The sequence below is a fragment of the Cuculus canorus genome, chromosome 1, assembly GCF_017976375.1.
Source record: "Cuculus canorus isolate bCucCan1 chromosome 1, bCucCan1.pri, whole genome shotgun sequence".
NCBI classification, from domain to species: Eukaryota; Metazoa; Chordata; class Aves; order Cuculiformes; family Cuculidae; genus Cuculus; species Cuculus canorus.
Window position 1 is genome coordinate 133,190,799 of NC_071401.1, and position 23,002 is coordinate 133,213,800.

General features: G+C 42.9%; 1 protein-coding gene across 4 annotated transcripts in view; it reads left to right on the forward strand.

Annotated features, from left to right (window-relative positions):
• The window catches only part of TEAD4 (TEA domain transcription factor 4), a 69,499-nt gene extending 48,640 nt beyond the window's left edge, over positions 1 to 20,859 (forward strand). For 2 of the 4 annotated variants that reach the window (XM_054066764.1, XM_054066770.1), the window contains exons 10-12: positions 273 to 413; positions 1,761 to 1,913; positions 4,330 to 4,559. In XM_054066764.1, the coding sequence (XP_053922739.1) occupies positions 273 to 413; positions 1,761 to 1,913; positions 4,330 to 4,443 (408 nt within the window). In that variant the 3' untranslated portion in view covers positions 4,444 to 4,559. The other 2 variants (XM_054066780.1, XM_054066789.1) reach the window with 2 other exon arrangements.
• Positions 20,860 to 23,002: the final 2,143 nt, after the last annotated feature.

Below are 23,002 nucleotides of genomic sequence, written 5' to 3' on the forward strand. Positions count from 1 at the left end.
GCTAAGGCAAGGGGCTGTCACAAGTTTTTAATGTTAAGAGGATGTTCCACCAGATTTTCCCACCACCATTTTCTGAAGCAGGAATTGGATCTTAGTGTGTACTCTTCCCAATTTCCCCTCCTTGCTTGATGCACAATGATCTGCTTAAGGAACATTGGACACTCCAATAACTTATAGTGTTCGCTACACAGGTTTCTCTTAGGTAATGATGAAAAAAGCACCACAACCATCTATCAATAACCATCTATTTTTCCTGCCTTTTTTTTTGGCAGGCTGATTTGAACACCAATATTGAAGATGAATCCAGATCTTTCTATGGCGTTTCCAGCCAATATGAGAGCCCAGAAAACATGGTCATTACCTGTTCTACAAAAGTATGTTCCTTTGGAAAGCAAGTGGTGGAGAAAGTGGAGGTAGGAAGCAGACACCTGGGTGCAAGGTTCTCTCTGTTTTGTCACTTCAAGTATTTGCATCTTGCGTATATCTCAAGGCAAAGTATATCCCATGCTTGTCAGGAGATGAATGCCATAGATTACTATTTCTGAAACACACAGATGTAAGATTGCTCCAACCTGCAACATGGCCTTGTCTCAGGACTTCACTGAAGGTCTGGCAGTGTTTCCTATCTCTCGTGATTATCTGGGTTTTTTAAGGAAAAAAAGAAAATCTAGAAAATTCAGACTCTTGTTTTGTAGTCAAGAAAGGTGAAGACAAATAGGCATCTCACTCTCTCATTGTTTATAAACAGATCATTTATAGAGTATAGGCATTAATTAATAGACCGTAATAATTTATAGATTATAATCTTATGATTTGGAGGATTATTTTAGTGTTTACACTTCCTGCTAGAGCAACAGTGGGCCTGCCTAATTATGCATATATCTGGCACTGAAGAAATTCTTTCTGTTGCCACAATCAGCTGCTAAGAGAGCTGCTCTGACCTGGTTCCTGCTGCTCTCTTTCTCAAGCAGCCTTTAGATGCAGAAGTGGCTCTGTGCAGAACACCAAGTGTTCTCGTGTTAGTAGTCAGTTCAAGCTACATTCTTCCCCCAGACCCATCTCCAGTTATGTGATAGGCAGACCTCCCTGAAGTCTGGATATGTGTTTGCATGATGGGATAGGCAGGCCAAGGAAAAGTTTCATGGTGCACAGGAAAACAGACCAAGCTCTTATGGTGAAAGGAGGTAACAGGCATTTAAGGGTCTGCTGTGAAAGGACAGAATCACACTTCTGTCCAAAGGAAGATGTGAATGTGAACAAAAAAATCCCTCTGTGTAACACTGGCCAGACCCTTTCCTAAGGGTCTGCAGAGATACTGTGTTCTCTCTCACAGATATTACAAGGCTTTAGTCTTTTCCAGCTGTGATGCATGCTGACCATATGATTACATCATTACTTGTCCTGCTAAAGTAGTAGTTTTTAACTTTTTCAGTTTATCCACATCTAATATTTTTCCAGTAGAGATGCACACCATAGAGTAGCTGACAGTTGGTCTGCTTCTCTTAGTTACTTTTCACAGATCACTGGCAGTTTATTGCTCGTAAACTGGAACCCAGTGTTCTAAAGAAGAAAGAAATCAACTTGAAGAAATTAAAAGGCTCAAGGAGACTGATGCAAAGTAGAGGAATGAATAATTGCTCATTACTGTTGGTAAAACTTAAAAATGCCATTGTAATTTTTCTGTTCTGAGTCTCTTTATGTGTTTAGTGCTATTTTCGTGACATTAGCCCCATATGCCACTTTTTTGTTTTACATTGCAGACAGAGTATGCACGCTATGAAAATGGACACTATTCCTATCGCATTCACCGTTCCCCTCTCTGCGAATACATGATAAACTTCATTCATAAACTCAAGCACCTTCCTGAGAAGTATATGATGAACAGTGTGCTGGAGAACTTTACTATCTTACAGGTGGGACTCTCAACTGTTTTCATTGAAGCTTGGAAATACGTAGGCCCCATGCAGTGAGTTAAAGCAAATTTCCTTTCACGGCTCAGCATCTAATTGAATTTAGAATCTCTTGTGTATTGCACCTCAAGGCCATATATGGAGCTCTAGAGACAGTAAGTGATGCAGAAAAGCAGCAGAAGAACTTGAGAGACCTTAGGGGGGGGAAAAAAAAGATAAAAATACAGCTCATGAGGCAGAGAGGTAAAGGAAGGAGAAAGATGCAAAAATCAGTGAAGGAAATGCTCATTCCACTAAGGGGCAAATACTGAAGCTTTTTCTGTTCCCTTGCCCTTTTTGCAAGGTGAAAAAAAACAAAACAAGAGCACTGTTCAGTGGCTATGTAGCTTTTTCATGGGAAGAGTTCTTCACTGACCAGGTGGTAGTGGTAAGTTGTTTCCTCAGGATTATCTTGAACCTGGAAAGAATCTGGAGGCATGTAAAGGAAGGAGTGCCTTGAGGGAACCTCTGTGCCACATTTGTGAGTCACTGCAGCCTCTAGGTAGGGCTACAGCAACTAGATTTGCATTAGTGTCTATGTTATACCAGGAGCCTTTTCAGGCTTGGATGCAGCCTAAATTTGGGAAGAGCGCAAAGATAGCTTAAAAGGTGGATTTTCCTAATGGACTGAGTTCTGTGCTCACCTTTACAAGATGTGTCACAGATCTTCACCCAGAGAACCCGAGGCTGGGTAAGTAGAAATTATGTTAGAGGCTGTATAAAAGAATGGAAATCAAGTGGTCTTCATTCCATCCTCTGGAAATCTTGTGAGAGTTCAGGCAACTCATTTCACTGCTCTGAGATTCAGGTACCTCAGCTATAAAACACGGTTAATGATGCCTTCACATGATTATCCTCACACGAGGTTGACAGTATACCTCACAGGGCTTTAGGAGGCTTTACTGGAAGAAAAGAGGAGTATAAATGCTAAGAGATATAATATAATGCTAAGTTAATGTAATGCTAAGTCAAGCAAAAGCATGAAGGAGGCAGGGATAAACAGATGGAACACCTGTGTTCTGTAACGCATACTGAGGAGCACTGTAACTGCTTTCTGTGTGTTTAATTCCTCGGTCAGGCCAGCACTTGCTATAAATTTTATAAACAAAGTTGTTATATAGTTATACTTTCTCTAGGACTTTATGTTTTGAGTAATCTCATGTCCTTCCCTTACCTGCTGTCACAGAGAGGTGTGTCTCCCATGGATGCTGGCACAGCCTTTTCTATATTGCCTATTTCTATATTGGGAGCTGAATAATGGTCATGCTTAATGCAAGGCATGCTGCTAGTCCTCAGTCCCCACTGCCAACTTCTGAGGCAATTCTATATTTTTTCTAGACCCTTTCATGAGCCTGAATACTGCTAGTCTCACAAGCATGATTTATCTTGCTTTGCACATTGCTCTGGATTTAGCCCTCCAAGATTTCAGAGCTGATTTTTCAGAAAAGGCTCTGGTGCCTTGCCACACCAGATGGGTGTATCTACAATGGCCTGCAAAAAAAATGTATCTCCTCCAGCAGGAAAGAACTGCTTGAAGTTTTAGCTCTGGCACAAACTCAGATGAAAAAATATGCAAAGTTGTGCAGTGACAGAGAGAGGGAAACAAAGCTAGGAACTCCAGGTGCAACATTTCACTTTTTCCTGCCATGTTGTGTGGCGCATGCTTCTGAAACTAGGACAACACTGTTCCATCACCATGCTGCTGCCATTGAGTCACACTGCCAAGAAGCTAAGGTTCCTGAGGGACTGTAGAGAAAGAAATGGAGAAAAAGGAGCTTCTGTAAAAATGCACGAGTGTAGCAGCCGTCCTTCTCCTGAAATCTAGAGTGTGTGGAATGGGAGGTGTAATGGAGTCAAACCTCTAAGTCTCCTGTAAAATGAGTTATACTCTATATTCCTCATGGTCTGTGTCTACCACTGACAAGAAGAAGCAGATGGAGGAAAACAACTGCTCACGGCTGTGATATATCAACACATACATGAGCAGGAGTAGATGTGCCACAGGAGGTGGTCTCTCTCTCAAACAGATTTTCTGTGCAACATCTTCTGTCTTGCTGGAATCTGCAACGCAAGGGAGTGGGAAGTTGAGGACCTGTCTCAACTTATGTGGTTGCTGCTTGGTCACAGCTTTCTTTTTTCCACAGTGGACTCTGCTGGTCTCCCTGTCTCTTCACTGCATTGTAATCATAATGATGCAGAAGTGCTTTGCTTGAGTGTGAGGCCACATAGACTGAGGGTTTTTGTAGCCAAGTTGTATATCATTCCTGTGCTTCTCTGCTCTTTGCCTATTACTTACTTTTTGCTCTATGTTAAATATGTTAAAACACGTAAGCAGAGAAACAATAGTTGCCATCTCAGCTTATTCTCCTTTTCTGTCTAGGTTGTGACAAACAGGGACACACAGGAGACCTTGCTGTGCATAGCATATGTTTTTGAGGTGTCAACTAGTGACCATGGTGCCCAGCATCACATCTACCGGCTGGTGAAGGACTAGAGAGTCTCCCTCCATGGAATGCATGTCTAAGAAAAAAGCCTGTGCTTGAACAACCCCTGCCCCCTCATACCAAACTGAAAAATAAACTGCAGATATTGTGTATTTTCGGAAAAGCACCTCTGAGCTGTTTTGTGATTGACAGCATCAAATAAGTTTTTATCTCCAGGTTTCTGCAAATGGGGAAAAGACTTGGAGTCAAAGAAAGAGGCAAATAACTGCTTAAGGGTTTCACCACAAATGGCATCCTCTGGAATATATTCCTCACAGAGCACACACAGGGTGTGATCATACACATGGAAGGAGTAGTATGCACCTGAGCATACAGGTAGGGCAGTGGCAGCAGCTGCCACAAGTTTGACCACATATGAACAGGTTGAAAATGTTCCTGCAACATCTAGTCTGAATGTGTGCACTCATGTACGTTAATTAGTAGGTCAACCCATGCACAGACATGCTTACCGTATATTTATATAGATATTAAACGTGTGCAGCCACATGCATGTGTATAGAGACTCCACATATAACCTACACCTCTGCTCATCTAACTGACCACCTTAGCAGGTGTGCAGTCAGATGCTCCTTCAACCATCCTCCTGTTAGAGGCTGATTATCATTTCCCTCTCTTCCATGCATGATAGTGAGAGATGAACCTTTGTTGTGCCTTTTAAATGAAGTTATGCTTAGAAAATTGAGTATGTTAAATCATGTTCTCTTACTTAGCAGATTTTCTCCATGAAAATTTCAGGTCTGTTGGCTTTACTGATTAAAATAATTCTTGCTGCTTTTTCCTCTGTTCTCCCTGCACAGTTAGTACTGCACAGGGAGCAAGACTCTGTTCTTTTCTTGCATATTAGCAAAATAATTGTTTACCAAGATCAAATTGTTCCACATGTTAGTTGCAGACAGTAAGGTGCAAAATATTGCAAAGAATATCATTTGGCCAGCAAATCGCACAAAAATGGTGAGACAGAATAGCGAAAAGAGGTTAGCTTTCCATGTTTTCAAGGCAACCAAACACAGTCGCTTTACTTTACTTGTAAATGAAGGTTGGCCACTCGCGTCACGAAGAAGCAGTGATCTTGGTCCCTGCTGTTGTGAGGGAAGATCACAGAATTTTTTGAAGAGTCCTTAAAGATCACCTAGTTCCAATCCCCTTGCCATGGGCAGGGACACCTTCCACTAGGTCAGGTTGCTCAAAGCCACATCCAACCTGGTCTTTTAATACCTCTAGGGATGGGGCATCCTTGACTTCTCTGGGCAACCAATTCCAGTGCCTCACCACCCTCACAGTAAAAAATTTCTTCCTAATATCTAAAATCTCGCCTCTTTCAGCTTGAAACCATTACCCTGTCACTCCATTCCCTGATAAAAGAGCCCCTCATCATCTTTCCCCTCTAAGTACTGGAAGGCTGGTATAAGGTCTCCTAGAGTCTTCTCCTCTCCAGGCTGAACAATCACAACTCTCTCAGCCTGTCCTCTTCATGGCCCTCCTCTGGACCTGCTCTAACATACCCATGCCCTTCTTGTGCTAAAAACTCCAGAACTGAACACAGTACTCCAGGTGGGGTCTCATGAGAGCAGAGTAGAGGGTCAGAATCACCTCCCTCAACTTGCTGGTCATGCTTTTCATGCAGCCCAGGATATGATTGGCTTTCTGGGCTGCAAGTGCACATTGCCGGCTCATATTGAGCTTCTCATCCACCAATATCCCCTAGTCCTTCTCTTCAAGGCTGCTCTCACTCTCTGCCCAGACTGTATTTGTGCTTGGGATTGCCCTGACCCAGGTGCAGCCATTAGTGTTCCTCTGAGGGAAGAGATGGTTTGCATGATGCTTGCTGGCAGCCACTGAACAGGCAATTTATTGGGTGGCCAGGCACACTCCAGTGGCACAGTTTGAATACATGATGTTAAATTTCCTCTTTCCACACCACCTTATGAAAAACCTCTCACACTTATTTCAGACATTTTCATCCTTGCACTTTTGGCATAGGGAAAATACTCAAGGGTAACTGAGGCATCTGAGATACCATCAGAAATCAAGGGTTTATTCGGATGCCAGAAGGTTAAGGCCTTCAGACACACATGGATGAAAGCTGATTTTTTTTCAGTAATTCGTGGGCTTCTTGATACTTCCTTCAGTAGCTTTCAGTCTGCCGGTTACAGGGCTCTGTGAACTCCATGAAACTGTACAACTCTTCCCACAGCATATGCAGAGGCCTGCATACTTACATATCTCCTACAGCTCCCTAGCCACCTTCCCGTCCTTTGACATGTTTTGTTTCTGTATTTGAAGTTGCAAGTTGCACTAATATACAAGGTACTCCAGGAGTCTTCTCACAGATGATTATGTTGTTTCCTGTAGATATAAATCTCAACTCCCTTCAAAGTTTAAATCTTCTGCTCCTAGAGATGTCCTTCCCATATTTTATGGGTTCAAATTAAGCCTTGTGTACTTCAAGATCTAGGCCTCCATTGATCTTTTCACGCAAGTATTGTTGAACATTTCCCATACCATCAGTGAAATCAATGAAAAATGCTCAGCCAGCCACCTTCCAGTATAAAGCCAGCATCACTTCTACTTCGTGTATTATGCTGGGGGTAGGAGGAGGAAAGCAGGCAAGTTTCCCATACTGGTACCCATTCTTTTTAGAGTGTAATCTGATACTGTACTTAGTTATCTCCTCCAAATTCTTCATTATGCTCAAAGAAAGCACCAGCATCTGTCACATCAACTCTCAGCACTTCACTTCCCAGGAGTTCTCAGGCTCCTTAGCTTCTCCCCACAAGATGCTTTGGGCAACCTGCTTTACATACTTGTTTCAACAATAATTTTTCACCAGCTCTTCTTGATTGTGCTCATGATCTTCTTTTTGTACTTCTGTGGCTGTGCTTTCTCTTACCCAGATTTAAATGAGTTCTGGTAAACACTGAACTGATGGTAGCTTCAACCACCCCATGCAATACTTATCAGGAGGAATTTCCTGCTGTCTTGGAATAATCAGGGGTTTATTTTGAAGCCGGTGTTTAGAGCAATTTTTTGTGAGTTCATATGTGTAGGGAAACACACAATGACTTAAATCTTTAGTATTCTTCTGGCTTGTTGCTGGCTGATAGTATGGAGTTTCTTTCTCTGAACCTTTTTCCAAAGCCTGTGTAACACTTGTTCAAGCCTATCGTGCTCTCTCTAGATTTGTAATACTTAGTTTAGGACCTCAGGACTCAGTACAATCTTTTCTGATTCTGTGTTGCAGATGGGTGAGTTGATTTCTCACACAGAGTAAAGAATAAACTATTAAATTTTAACTTCTAAACTAAGTAAGTCAGTTAGACAAGTTTATTATAGTAAAATTTTTATATGGGATCCTCTAAAATTTTTTTTGCTTGAAGTATGAGTTCACATTGGTGTGGCTGTCAGCAGTTAGATAAAAAGCAAGTGATTAAAATTAGTCTACTGAAAAAGATGATGTAACTCCGTTAACTGAGGGGAAAGTGTGTACTGAAAATACAAGTATAGACCTATTCTCTTTTAGCCTCATCAGTGATGTGGAGGGAGGAGAAAGCAGCAGGGCAAATTAGTCTGCAGAGAGCCCTAAAGGAGATTTCTGTAAGTTGAGTAGGTATAGAGAACTTGAGAAACTTGAACACATTGAAACACTAGGCTTGATCTGGCAAATGACGATGTAAGTGAAGGGCCATCCAGGGAGTTGCCTAGGGTGAGCAAGTCAGCCCCACATTACGACTGCCTCTGTTAAGGAAAAAAAGAGGGTAATTGTTGTAGGTGATTCCCTTCTGAGGGGAACGGAGGGCCCAGTATGCTGACCAGACCCACCTCACAGGGAAGTCTGCTGGCTCCCTGGGGCCCAGGTTCGGGATATTACTAGGGAACTCCCTGGTCTGGCAAGGCCCTCTGATTATTACCCACTATTGGTTATGCAAGTTGGCATTGATGAGGTTGCAGAGGAATTCCAAAAGCGATCAAAAAAGGGCTCTGGAGTGATTGGTTGAAGGATCAGGAGCCCGGGTAGTATTTTCCTCAATCCTGTCAGTGGCAGGGAAGAATACAGAAAGGAACAGGAAAACTCACATGATTAAAACATGGCTCAGAGGCTGATGCGATCAGTGGAATTTGGGGTTTTTTGATCATAGGGAGGTTTACATGGCACTGGACCTGCTGGCAACAGTGGAGTTCAGCTGTCTCAATGAGGGAAAATGAATTCTCACTCATGAGTTGGCAGGGCTCATCAAGAGGGCTTTAAACTAGGTTTGAAAGGAAGAGGGAATATAACCAGGCTCCCTAGAGGGGTGGTGTGCCAGTGTTGGGGGTGGAATCAATAGTCCGGCTCACCAATCAATAGTCCTCTACACCAATACATGCAGCGTGAGTGACAACAGGAGGATCTGGAAGCCATTGTGCAGCAGGATGACTATAGCTTAGTCACCGTCACAGAAACATGGTGGGATGACTCTCATGACTGGAGTGCTGCAGTGGATGGCTATAACCAATTTAGAAGGGGTAGACAGAGAAGGAGAAGTGGTGGAATAGCTCTGTTTGTTAGGGAGGCGTTTCGGGCCCAGCCAGTATGCATTCATGAAAGGTAGGTTCTGCTTGACCAATCTGATTTCCTTCTGTGACCAGGTGACGTGCATAGTGGATGAGGGAAAGGCTGTGGATGTTATCTACCTGGATTTAAGCAAAGCCTTTGACTTTGTGTGCCACCGCATTCTCCTAGACAAGCTGGTGTATCATTACTTAGACAGATGTAGTCTTCACCAGGTAAAAAAAACAGCCACGTCCAGAGACTTGTAGTGAACAGAGTTAAATCCAGTTGGTGGCTGGTCACAAGCAGTGCTCCCCAGGACTCAGTGTTGGGGCCAGTCTTGTTTAATATCTTTATTGATCTGGATGAGGAGATTGAGTGCTTACTGAGGTAAGTCTACAGATGGGAGCAGCTTGAGGAAGGAAAGTTCTACAGAGGGATCTGGACAGGCTGGATCAATGGGCCGAGTTCAATTGTATGAAGTTAAACAAGGCCAAGTGTCAGATCCTGCACTTTGATCACAACAACCCATGCAACACTACAGGCTTGGGGAAGTGTCTGGAAAGCTGCCAGGCAGAAAAGGACCTGGGAGTGTTGGTCAACAGCCAGCTGAATGAGCCAGCAGTGTGCCCAGGTGGACAAGGCAGCCAACAGCATCCTGGCTTTTATCAGAAATGGTGTGGGCAGCAGGAAAAGGGAAGTGTACTTGGCACTGTGAGGCTGCACCTTAAATCCTGTGTTTGGTTTTGGGACCCTTTGTACAAGAGACACATTGAGTAGCTGGAGCATGTCCAGAGAAGGGCAATGAAGATGGTGAAGAGTCTGGAGCAGAAGTGTTATGAGGAACGGCTGAGGGAACTGGGATTGTTTAGCCTGGAGAAGAAGAGGCTGAGGGGAGACCTTATAAGCCCTCTATAAGCATCTGTAGCAAGATGGAAGTTGGTCTCTTCTCCTAAGTAACAAGCAATAGGATGAGAGGAAATGTGCTCAAGTTGCATCAGGGGAGGTTTAGACTGGACATTTTTTAATTAAAAATGTCTTTATTGAAAGAGTGGTGAAACATTGGAACAGGCTGCCCATGGAAGAGGTGGAGCCACCATTGCAGGAGGTGTTCAAAAAACATGTAGACATGGCACTTCAAGACATGGTTTAGCAGACATGGTGGTATTGGGCTGATGGTTGGACTTGGTGATCTTAGAGGTCTTTTGATCAATGATTCTATGATTCTATAACTGGGATAATAAATACTAAGAATAATTTGAAATATAATTTAAAATGTTATTAAAAGAACAAGAGGAAGATGGCAAATGAAAGATAAATTATCAAGAAAGATAATCAGTACCTGAGAAGTACACAGTCAGATAATGATCCACAATTGGAGAGGATGATGGAACAAACTGCCAAAGGACATATATACAAATACAAAATGTCAGTGACAGAGATGAACATGAGAGGCAGATGAAAGTCTCACGATGCTACCCAGTCAATGAAATGGAGACATACACTGGAGGATGAAGATTTCACTACCCATGGAAAAGATGATGAAGCCCTACAAAGGATGTTCTGTTGTGCCTAGCATGTAACTCATCCTGAAGATTTCCACTTCAACAGAGATTTCAAACAGACTGGAATGTAGGCTACTTGCAAAGCCCCACTGAATGTGCTTCATATACAGGTGCAATTTTAGAGTAGAACAAAACGGTACAGAACGGAATAGAACAGAACATTTTCAGTGGGAAGGGACCTACAATGATCATCTAATCCAGTTGCCTGACCACTTCAGGGCTCACGAAATGTCAAAGCACATTGTTAAGGTTTTTGTCCAAATGTCTCTTGAACTGACAGGCATGGGGCATTGACCACATCTCTAGGAGGTCTGTTCCATTGCCTTGGTAAATAAATAGTTCCTAATGTCCAGTCAGCTTTGAACCATTCCCACGTGTCCCCAAGGAGAAGAGACTAGCACCTCCCTCTCCTTTTACCCTCCTCCGGAAGCTGCAGAGAGCAATGAGGTTGCCTCTCGGATCCTTCTCTTCAAACTACACAAATCCCCAGGTTCGTTACCCTCCTCTGGATCTATTCAAGGACTTTAACATCCTTCTTAAATTGTGGGGCCCAGAACTGCACACAGTACTTGACGTGAGGCCATACTAACACTAAATACAGTGGGATAATCACCTCTTTGGACTGGCTGCTTGTGCTGTGTTTGATGCACCCCAGGATGCAGTTTGTCCTCCTGGCTGCCAGGGCACGCTGCTGACTCATGTGGAGCCTGCTGTCAACCAGTACCTCCAGATCCCTCTCTGCAGGGCTGCTCTACAGCCGCTCCTCTGTGGGGAGTTTTTCACTCGGCGCCAGTGCCCGGAGCGTGGGGCTGCCGGCTCCTGCAGCCAAGCGGCAGCCTCCTCCATGGTCTGGGCCCCGCCGCGCTGCTGCACGGGCAGCACACACAGAATTGGCCGAGTTGAAGAGTGCCCTTGAGCGACCGTGAAGAAGTGGACAACAGAGGAACATTGCAGGGAAAGTACTTACGAAAAGTACCATAAATAGAAGAACAAAAGAGACAAAAAGAGAGAAAATTGTAGCCTTCTGATGCCCAAAGGAGGAATTGGGACTGCGGCTGAACAGTGACTGATCAGTTACCCGTTAATCAGTTATTTTGAAGTTTGAGCGCGGGGACAGTTGGTTGTAACCAGTCAGATAACGCCATGTTTTTTGAAATTTAGCAGAGTTGTATAAAAGCAGCCTGCTTTTGCAATAAAGGGTCTTCTGTTAATACAAGTTCAGGAGTCCGTGCCTCAATCCCCTCATCCTCTCCCAATTTATACTTGTGTCTCATGTTACTCCATGCCAGGTGCAGAATCTCGCATTTCTTCTGGTTACATTTCATCTCATTTATCATTGCCAAATGCTTCTATCTATCCTGATCCCTCTGCAAGGCCTCTTGTTCCTCTAGTCAACAGCACTAGATGGGTGACAATCATAGAAGGTTATTAAATCAGTTAGATAGGACTTTCCCTTTGTGAACCCATATTGATTGTACACTATAATGACATTTTTCTCTAAATGCCTTTCAACAGCAGCTGGTATAATCTTCTCTGTAATTTTTCCAGGTACTGAGTTTAGACTAACAGATCTCTAGTTTCCTGGGTCTTCCCTTATGCCCTTCTTGTAGACTGGAACAGCATTGGCTAGCTTCTAGTCAGTGAGGCCCTCTGATTTTTGCACTCAGATAGACACAAGTTGAACCAGGACTAGCCTTACAACACCTGCACTGGGGAAGCCCTAGGGGGCCTAGACAATCAATTTTATATGGAAGGGACACGAATTGGTGAGGAGACTGAAAGTGGTGAGGCTCAGGAACAGGTTGCCCAGAGACGTTGTGGATGCCTCATCCCTTGGAGGTGTTCAAGACAAGGCTGGATAAAGCTTTGAGGAACCTGACCTCGTGGAAGATGTCCCTGCTTATGGTAGTGGGGATGGAACTAATTCATGTTTGAGGTGCCTTCCAGCCCAGCCCATTATACGATGATTCTATGATTCTAACTGACTTACTTTCCCTAAGCCATTGTATGTCAGTTTTCTGTTGTAACTGTCCAAGTGCAGGTTTTTGTCTACATGTAGGAGGTCCCCCACAGTGATAAGTCTACACTAGACATTACCGTGGAGCAACTGAAAAGATACTGCCTCTGCCAGGTAAATTGCTGCTCCTGACCTGCATCTAGGTCATAGCCTGTGCTTTGGAGCATAGGAAGGAAAGAATCTTGTTAATGAGGATAGCAAAGATGATGCCATGAGTCAGAGCTGAAGAAAGATTGTTTGGTTCTTGTTATGAGAAAAGCGGTCAATTTATTTTCTGTAATGAAGAAGCCCTTTCCCCTTCTGCCCTGCCAATCTTGCAGATGCTGAACTGTCAGAGGGTGCTTTTAAGGACTGTGCAAGGCTAGTGCTACTAACCTCTGCTCAGGAGCCAAAAGGGGCCACTAAAGAACAGAAGCACTTTTTGCACATATTAGGCAAAAATCCCTACCTTCTTCCTGTGCACAAAGTTCCTACCATGGCTACTCTCACCAACATGAACAAACGCCTTCAAGAACTGACTTCCATGCAGCAACACAAAACACAGATGACAACGGCTTTCCACAGTATCTGTATGACTGGTAGCTAAAATTGATCAAGCTTGGAGAAAGACAAGCAGAGTACTTTAAACATCCAGAAAACAGAGCATCTTGAAATGTCTGCTGTTCAGTGCCACCCATGAAAAAATCCATGCAGATGCACTCTTGCCCATTGGGTGTGATCGCTAGATACAGCAAGGTGTTTGAACCATTTCTCTGCAAAGCAGCTAGCCCCCACAGTCGGCCACCTAGGTAGGAACGGCAACAGTGGCCACAGTCCATTACTGATGCACCTACCTGCCTATTTCAGCCCTATGCAATTTCCTTCCTAATAGCTGAACCATGTGTAGAACAAAAAAACCAAATCTAATAAAACCTCATTATTGAGAAAAAAGAGTGACTCCTGGGAAAAGTATTTTTGGCCAACATAGACACAAGTACACTTTGAAGTGGAAGCTGGTACAGAGAAATGGCAGTACCCAGTGATGGAAAATTGCTTCTGATACATACTAGTACTCTTCTGCAAACACTAGCCTGGTGCCTTGCATGCACCCACTGCAGTTTTACAATGATAAAGCAGACCCCATGGAGTAGTTCCTAAAGGAGATGAGCCCTAGACCAGCAGGTGACAATGAATAAAACCACATTAGCACAGTGTTAAGATGTTATCAAAGCAATGAATATAAACCAACAGGCTGAAGAACAGAGGAAACTTTTCAGGACACTTCACTTAGGGACACTCATGCAGGCCTTTTGTCATTTAGTAGCAATAAAATCTCTTCTTTGACACTGTTCATTTCTGCTCTTGCTCTTGGAGTTCCTGGATGTCAATAGTCAGGGTCTGAAAGAGATATCTACCTACCTTTCCAACGCAGCAGAGAAACCAACAGAAAATTCATGTGTCTGGCAGAGCTCATTGGGAGGCTACCAGATGAAGAAGACTTAATGAGGCTGTGAGCCAAAAGGAGTACTGGCAATTTCAATTTGGACTTAAAAGGCTTCTCTCCCCTTGTAGACTCAGCAAGATCCATTCAAAAATACTTAAAAGACTGAAAGGACTTGTAGATCTCCATCCCCAAGGCTTTCTTTCTTGGAATTTCACCAGGAGGAGTGAGGCAGTACAGCAGAACTAAGAGCCAGCTGCAATTTTGTTGAAAATAAAGGAAAGCAAACACCAAAAAGCAGCATATGTTAAAAGAGATCTAGCCTACTTTCAAGAGGAAAGGTTAAATTGTACTCTAAACAATCTCAATTAATGAGGGTATCTGAGCATCTTACAAGTGTAATATCTGTTCAGGCAGAAATACTAGAAATATTAACCTCAGCCTATAAGAACTTGCTGTAAAAATCAAAGGACAAAACAGGAACAGATTATTCCCCTGATCACTTTAGAGCCACAATACTGAAGCATTAGAAGATAAAGTGATAGAATAGTGATCTAACTATCCATTCTCTATTTAAAAGAAAGTAGCTCATAAGTTTCCATTCACCTGTGGTTCCTTTATTTTCTAACTCACACACTTCAGTTTATCAGTCTTCAACGATCAGCTACATTTGCTTGTGGAATCATGTCAAATTCAATTGCTGAAACGCTTCCACTTAAAGGTAGTCTTCTGAGATAAGACACAACAGACCATGGGTCTGAGCAACAAAGAACTAGCTAAGGCAGGAACCCTCCCTTCATCTTCACTTCAAAGCCAAAAGAAACACTTCAGGTAAGACGAGTTCATCTGAATTAATTAATTTATCTGTGTGGATGGAAACCTCTTAACCTGACATACGCAACAACAAAAACATGTAGGCAGACCTGTAGACAAAGGTAGGGACTGAAATTAAATCTCTTTCTACTTATCTAGACCTAAGGATCATTATTTCCTTGAGTATTACTTACATGCTTTAGCCCTTGGTGCAGTGATTTTCCAGTGACTTTTTCTTCCATGTTATCCAGCCCATTTTTCCTTGGTTCTTTGACATCTTGGATGAGATTGAAGAACATGCATGATGACAGCAAAGATCGTGAACTGATCCAGATGCATGAAAACACCTTCAGACTTGCTCTAAAGCTGTAGCAGAGTCGAAGAGAACATGTGCTGAGCCTCCAAGAAGCTGCTAGGGAAACACGCTGCTTCATTAATCCTACAAGCACAGCCTACATCAAAACCAAGTGACAAGGCAGCAAACAACTGGCATGCCACAGAACAGCAAGAGCAAGTCTACTCTATAGCGAAAGACTAGCCAGAAGCTTAGGTTGACCACAGCTCTGTCAGTAATCTCACAGATTGGGGTGTAGTCCCAGACCATCTAAGTAGGTGAGCAGAGTAAGGGTTGCAAAAGGTTCCACTGGTAGCCCAGTCACCATCAGGCAAACGCCATGTAGTGAAACAGGGCTGAAGTCAAGCCAGGACTAGACACAGACTGACCTACAATGTAGTTCAGACAATGACTGGAGTGCCAGACATAAACATAGCTCCTGGGTTAATGAGCAGTGGGTGCACAGATGGGAGCCACAGGTAAAGTTAGTCAGGACACTTGAGGCCTATTAATGCATTCAAGGCCCCAAGAGCAGCTGCCTCTTCCATCTTCCACACCTTTCAAAGGTCTGCTTTTGGGACAATTATACCTTTGGATACCAGAACCAGATCTAGTACAGTGGTAGTTTTACCTACATTTAGGTAATTTACCATGCTGATTCAGCATCTAAAAAAAACGCAAAAAAACCCTAAAACCAACCAACCCCAAAAGCACCAACTATCATTTTCAAACTCCCCAATTTCCTCACAGTATTTACTACTGTTGCCCTGCTATTATTTCATCTGAAATTGGAGGCTGGGACCTAAAGCAGTCTGTATGTTACAGTGGAGGGGTATATCCAGTGAATCATGTGTGACCATTTCTAGATGCCTCAAATGCAGCTACTCAAAGCTGTTTTCAAAAGCTGCCTGTATCCTTTAGGTTTTCTGGTCAGATGCCATAAATTCAAGTATAGAGGCGATGAGGTGCAACTCTTTGTTCCTCATTGGATGAACAATATCTGAGTGTCCTCATATTAGATTTGGTCATATGCACAAGGAAGCTAGTTGAAGGTGAAATGGTAATGAGATTACTTTCCTAATGAGATTACTTTCCTAAGCTGAGTAGTATATTGAGAAGAGATCTTCAGCCCAGTGCAGTTCCCTTGGTAGAAAGTGCATGTGCAGTATCAACCATTACAGTCTGCAGCTTCAGCGTGATCCTCAACTTCTTCCTTAAGTGATCGTCAAGTTCATGAAAAGCCCCTCTGTAATTTTTAGCTTCTTCACAAGCATTTTTTACCTTCTTCCGAACACAGACTGCAAATGATGACTTGGTTTCATCTATTCATTTTTTGCTTTAACTTGAACTACAGAAATCCCATGTAGCTGGGTGTAAAGCTGCTTGTGCTTTTGCTGACAGGTAAAAAATGTAACACCATGCTTTCTCTGTGGAAAAAAAAACACAAACAAGCAACAATAACGCCACCACCAAAACTGTCAAACTTGTCCTCATTGTCTACTGGCCTCCTGTCCTGCTCATCTTTGAGAAAGCAATTCTTTATCTTCAAAGTCTGAGCCTGAGTTGTTTGAAGACTGACAACAATTCTTGAATGAAGGTCCTTCAGTCATCAGGTACAGTGGGAGCTGCTGCATTAAAGCTACAGCATCCAGGAGATGGACTTTTTTTGAACTCTAGAACCAAAAGAAATTCTCTCCACAGTTCTCTCTACCTCCTGCTGCATTGCAAGACAAATTTCCTCCGTTTCCTGCTTTAAGGTAAACACATATCAACATTTGTATGGCTTTGTACATAAATAAATGATGAACAGAATTTTGCTGCGTTTGCATTCCTTCTAGCGGAGAGAGGAACAAAGAGGTGGCGGGTGACAGTTGTGTTGTGGGCAGCATTACCACCAGGATGTTGAACTGAACAGTTTACTAAATCACCATAGGGCAGAATGGAAGGTATGACAGAATAAAGCTCCTATGAGTAGAGTGTTGGAATGAAAGGATACAGGCTCTTTAGGAAGGACAGGCAGGAGAGACAAGGAGAGTGTGAAGAATGTAGATGCAATTCGTGCCAGAAAACACACGACCTGCAAATTAGCATTACAGACGATAGGGAAAAAGGCCTGCTGGAATGACTGGGAGCCTGAGTGAAGGACCCCCTAGGGAGGCATGGAACAATAGCAGGAGACTATGGATTAACTTGATAACGACCTGAAAGATACCTCGTGCAAGAAACCGAGTTCAAAGTACAGAAGTGAAGATAAGGAAAATGAAAAGGAGATCACCACATGGACAATATCGACCTGCAGAATAATATAAAAGGAACTGAGAACTCGGACTTAACTCATTTGTTGTTGGTGGAGGGGAGACTCCCCAGCGCACCCAGCGCTGTTTGCTTCTAATGCTTTCCCATATAAATATAATAAAGCAATCTTTTGCAGAAATTACGATTGATTGAGTATTTATAACAAATTGGGGGCTCGTCCAGGATATCGGCTTGGGTTGCCGGAGACGTTCCTTTGTTCAGGAGGCGCCCCACTAACTGTGGCCTGGTGAAGAAACGATTCTGGTAGATACCTTGCCTATATCAACCCTAAATAGAGGAAAGCTAGAAGCAAAGTTTGAGCTCCCTACGAAATTGCTGCAGTCAAATTTGTACCCATAATTCTTGTGCACGAAGATCCGGACGGGAACGTCGGACTGTAAGTACCGTTCGGTTGGGTGGATAGCCAAAGTGTGCGTGCTTGAGACACAACAGGGTTGTGAAGTGAGTGTGGACCTCTTCTAGGTGCATTTCCAGTCTCCCGCGAGGGACCTGGTCACCGAAGGAGGGAAGTGAGTGAAAAAGGGTGAAAGGAGTCACACTTGGCGGAGATGGGGCAAAGGAAAGGTAAATTCCCTAGCCCCGGGAAAGGCCCACAGAGAGGTCCTCGGAAATGGGTAGGGAGCAAGTTAAAGTGAAATTCCCTAGCCCCAGGAAGGGCCCACAGAGAGGTCCTTGGAAACAGATAGCGAGCAAGTTACCAGAAATACCCTCAGACAGTCTGCTGGGGTTAATGTTCAAACATTGGGATGAATGGCCATCCTGGAAGGAGAAGACTAAGGAGAAAATGGTCCATTACTGTATGGAAGTTTGGACTAGGGAGGAAATAAGGCCTGACCATTTGTTTTGGCAAATTTTCAGATCTTTTGATGATTGGATTTGTCAGACTTTGAATCTATATATGGGAAGGAACCATTCAGCCAGGAGGAAAGTGACTATGCTTTATGGCAAGGGTCCTCAATGAGGATATCATTGTACCCCTTAAGAGAGAAAAAGAAGGACAAACAAGATTGGGAGGTTTTAGTTAATTTACCACCCCCATATGAAACCAAGGGGAAGAGAGGGTGGAACCCCCCCACTCCGGAAAATGGAGGTCCTACAGTGCCTCTCACAGTCCCCACCCGCTTTGCGAACTAGAAGTAAGACCAGAAGAGAGGAGGAACAACCAAAGGAACATCTCCCCTTACGTGAAGTTCCTCTGGGAGGAAATGTCGGGGGAATAAGATTTGTAGATCCCCCTCAATACAGGGGATGTAAGAACATTTAGAAAAGAAATGGGGCAACTGCTACATGACCCCTTGGGGGTCTCCAAAAAATTAGACCAACTTTTGGGACCAAATACCTATACATGGGATGAAATTCAGTCAGTTTTAAGTGTATCGTTTACCATGGAGGAGAGGGAAATGATAAGGCAAGCAGGTATGCGAAATTGGGAAGATGACACCAGCGGGGTCCGCCGGGGGAGCAGAAGTGGCTGAATCAAAATCCCAATTTGAATCAACAAAATGTACATGATAGGCAAAACATGTTGAATTTAAGGGAAATGATTATTCAAGGCATCAGGGAGGCAGTTCCCAGGGGACGAAATATAGTTAAGGCCTTTGGGGAACATCAGAGGAGAGATGATGTTGGGAAATGGTTAAGTGAACAAGGACATGAGGATGTTGAGAAATGGATTGAGGAATGGCTGGATGAGCAAGGGCATGGGTCAGTGGACTGAACCTTGAGCTTCGAGTCCTTGAGTTTCGAGTACATCCTGTAAGATAAGGAACTTTTGAAGGCCAAGCGGATCCTTCACAAGGAAGCAAGATGAAATACTGCGCACAGCTGTAACCGCAAGGCAACTATGAAGAAATAAACAAAGTCTGAAGCTCTAGCATGGCAACAACGAATCAGTATTAGACAAGTGTTTGTACTAACCAATTAAATTGTAGCAGTATTTGCTAACCAAGATATATATTCTGAGCTGTTGTTAAATAAAGTTGAAGCTTGCTTTATCACTCATATTGAGTCGTCTGCTTGCTTCCCTCGCCCGTCGAAAGTGGCGCCCGAACAGGGACCCCCCAATCCCTGTTTCCACCGGACGGCGAGCTCGGCGAAGCACTGGTAAGCAGCGACCAGGGGGCAGAAGATCGGCAACACTGAATCAGTACTTACGATCCGCGCCTGAACCTGGATACCAAAGGAGGAGGTTCGCCAGCCGAGTAAGAAGACTACCTACTCGTATAAAGGAAAGGCTGCACTACTTGAGGACTGGCTAACATAAGAGGGTCCGTTAAGCTCGCAATGGAATGAGAGGTAGCATTTGAAATTTTACACTTTTTAGAAAAGCGGGGAGTAGGTCCGATTAAGGACTTAATAGACGAGTGGAGAAATTATGGAGATTGTTTGTAAAAGTCGGGAAAAGTGCCAGGATACAGTGACCGGAAGGTGAAGATTAAGAGCTTATGATTTCATTAGGGATCGTCGCACTCTAGTCCGAACGCCTGAATCGTCAAAAAGGGATCCGCCACCCGACATCATAAGGCTTTGGAGAGATAAGACGGAACAGGGCTACACGTAAGACTTTATAAATTTATAAGGGGCTTTTCTCTGACCAGAAATGGATAGAGAAATGGCTTATGAAATATTACAAAGCTTCTTAGAGAAGCGAGGACTTGACTCACTATATCTCAAACAACTTGCGGGCCTCATTGCCTTAGGAAAAACTAAGGGATGCTTTAAGGATCCGAATGAGATATTTGAGGAAAGTGAATGGCGCAAATTTGGGAACATCCCATGGGAGGCCCTTATAGATGATGATAAAACTGCAAAGAAATTAACGAAAGCCTGGAGAGAGATTACAAATTGTATAAAACGTTACAAGGTAGAAAAACAGTTAGATGTTGAAATCCAACACCAGAAAATAATAGCGAGGAATCAGAGGAGGAAGAAGATGCCACGAAAATGCTGTAACAACCAAGGACTGTTACCTGTTAAACTATTGATACAAACCTTATTTTGTGATATATGTGCATGTTTTGAGTGCTGTGTGTGTTTGATGCCATGTGTAGTTTAAATATTCATACCATCATGCTGTTCTTATTGACCGGTCGCAAACAATGTTGTATAGGTATATTAATCCAGCTCTCAAAAGAGTGGTTCTGTGTGTGTGTATGCATGTGTGTGTTCAAAGCGCTTTAAACGTTTGTAAGACTTGCAAACTGGGTTTTGGTTATATTGAGCCTCTGTTCTGATTAATCTTTAAAATGCAACTCTGAAACCTTTCAATCTCAAACATCCACTAAGCCGGCAAACAGGGACATTTACCTGGGGCCTTTGAAGTGAAAGGCTGCAGATGACAAGATTTTAAAATACATTAAAAAAAAAAATAGAAAAAAGAAAGAAAATATGAAAACGGAAAAAGAAAAAATAGAAAAATAGGAAAAAAAAAAAAAAAAAAAGGAAAAAACCCCAGCCCTGTGGCTGTGTGTGTGAGTCGTCCCCCCCCATCTCCTCCTTACTCCTTACTCCCTCTTACTCCTGTAAGGTTTTTTGTTTTGTTTCAGCTTGGGAGTCCTTATCTCTCTCTAGGGGAGTAACAGTTTATGAAGAACACTCTGCGTTCCAGTGTCCCTTATCAGATCAGCAACTGCTGGGTCCTAGTGCAGACAACTGTAAAGGGAATTTTAGCCAGATACTAATGAAGACATGATTTAAGAGTCCAAAAGGAGTATCCTCTGAGAGTAAAAAACTGCAAAGGAATAGAAAAGTTAATGCATTTGCAGCCTTGAGAATTCCCATACAGGTAAAAACAGACAAAAGAAGCCAGGGGGTAAACCGTTAATATTAAAGAACCAAGGAAACCAGCAACCCAGCATGCAGCGGAGACGTGTGACAACAGTAAATGCTCCTGCTTGGATCTTCTTCACAGCCTCCTCAGTAATAAGAGATTGAAAAGCACACAAGGTTTCGCTTTAAGCTTTTGGTCCTATTGGTAACGGTTTAAGTGTTTTGGTTAGTAGGTCATTCGAGTGTCACTTTGCAAAGTCTTTTTGTGTAACCTGGTGTTATTAATTCTGATTTTACTGGACAAATACAAGCTATGGTTTATATTCCTTTCCCACCTGTGTATATCACTCAAAGCAGTTGTATTACTCAATTAATACCATTTCAAAGATTGTATTAGAGAAAATAGGCCTTCAAGTCGCACCTGGAAAAAATTCAAACCTGGTAATATTTTGAGTGGAAAATTTTGAATGCCACAATTGAACAATTGTAGCATATTGTTGTTCTACCAAAGTACCCTTTACAAGACACTCATTATTTGGTCCCTTTGAAGGAGATTTAAAGAGGGAGCTATATAAAGCAATAGAGAAAAAGAACAACTCATAATTATGTTTTTACATAGATGTGTTTTACTATTTAGTGTTGCAGTAGTCATTGTAACAGAAATAATAATGCAGTTCAATCAACCGAGAGAAAATCTTTGGGTAACATTTGCCAAGCAGCTCAATCAGTCTTCTGTCTGTCTTAGTTTAGGTGGTGTTACCAATCCTTTTCGAACATGTTTAATTGGCCTACCTGTGTGGAAGCCAGAGGAATTTTGTGGTCTTGTAGATAATGACACACTCTGTAAAAATCTATCCTCAGTAAAGATAGCAGAAGGACCCATAAAAATCAATGGGACTCCACCATTTGAAGAGGCCTATCCAAAAGGCATCTTCTTGATTTGTGGAGATAGAGCATGGAATGGCATACTGGCGCAACCACAAAGTGGGCCTTGCTATCTTGGCAGACTATCACTGTTTCACCCTAATATACCCTTGATCATGCAGTGGAGCCAAAACATGAGATCTCCTTGGCTCCTCTCAGTGATGAAAGAAATCTTGCGTGGGGTAGGCCTGGTATTATTAGTAATAATCGCTTTTAAAATAAGCTATCATTGTATTATGCAAAGCTTGGCTAAGAATCATACTGCTTTGCTTGTTCAAAAAGAAAAAGGGGGAAATGTTGGGAAATGGTTAAGTGAACAAGGACATGAGGATGTTGAGAAATGGATTGAGGAATGGCTGGATGAGCAAGGGCATGGGTCAGTGGACTGAACCTTGAGCTTCGAGTCCTTGAGTTTCGAGTACATCCTGTAAGATAAGGAACTTTTGAAGGCCAAGCGGATCCTTCACAAGGAAGCAAGATGAAATACTGCGCACAGCTGTAACCGCAAGGCAACTATGAAGAAATAAACAAAGTCTGAAGCTCTAGCATGGCAACAACGAATCAGTATTAGACAAGTGTTTGTACTAACCAATTAAATTGTAGCAGTATTTGCTAACCAAGATATATATTCTGAGCTGTTGTTAAATAAGTTGAAGCTTGCTTTATCACTCATATTGAGTCGTCTGCTTGCTTCCCTCGCCCGTCGAAAGATGAATCCCCCAAATGTTATTATTGTGGAAAGAAAGGTCACCTTAAACGAAACTGCAAAAAGAAAATGCAGGACAAGAAAATGTTTCAGGAGGATTAGGGGTGTCAGGGGCTCTATGTCCTGGGGACAACATCATCACCAGAGCCCTTGATAAA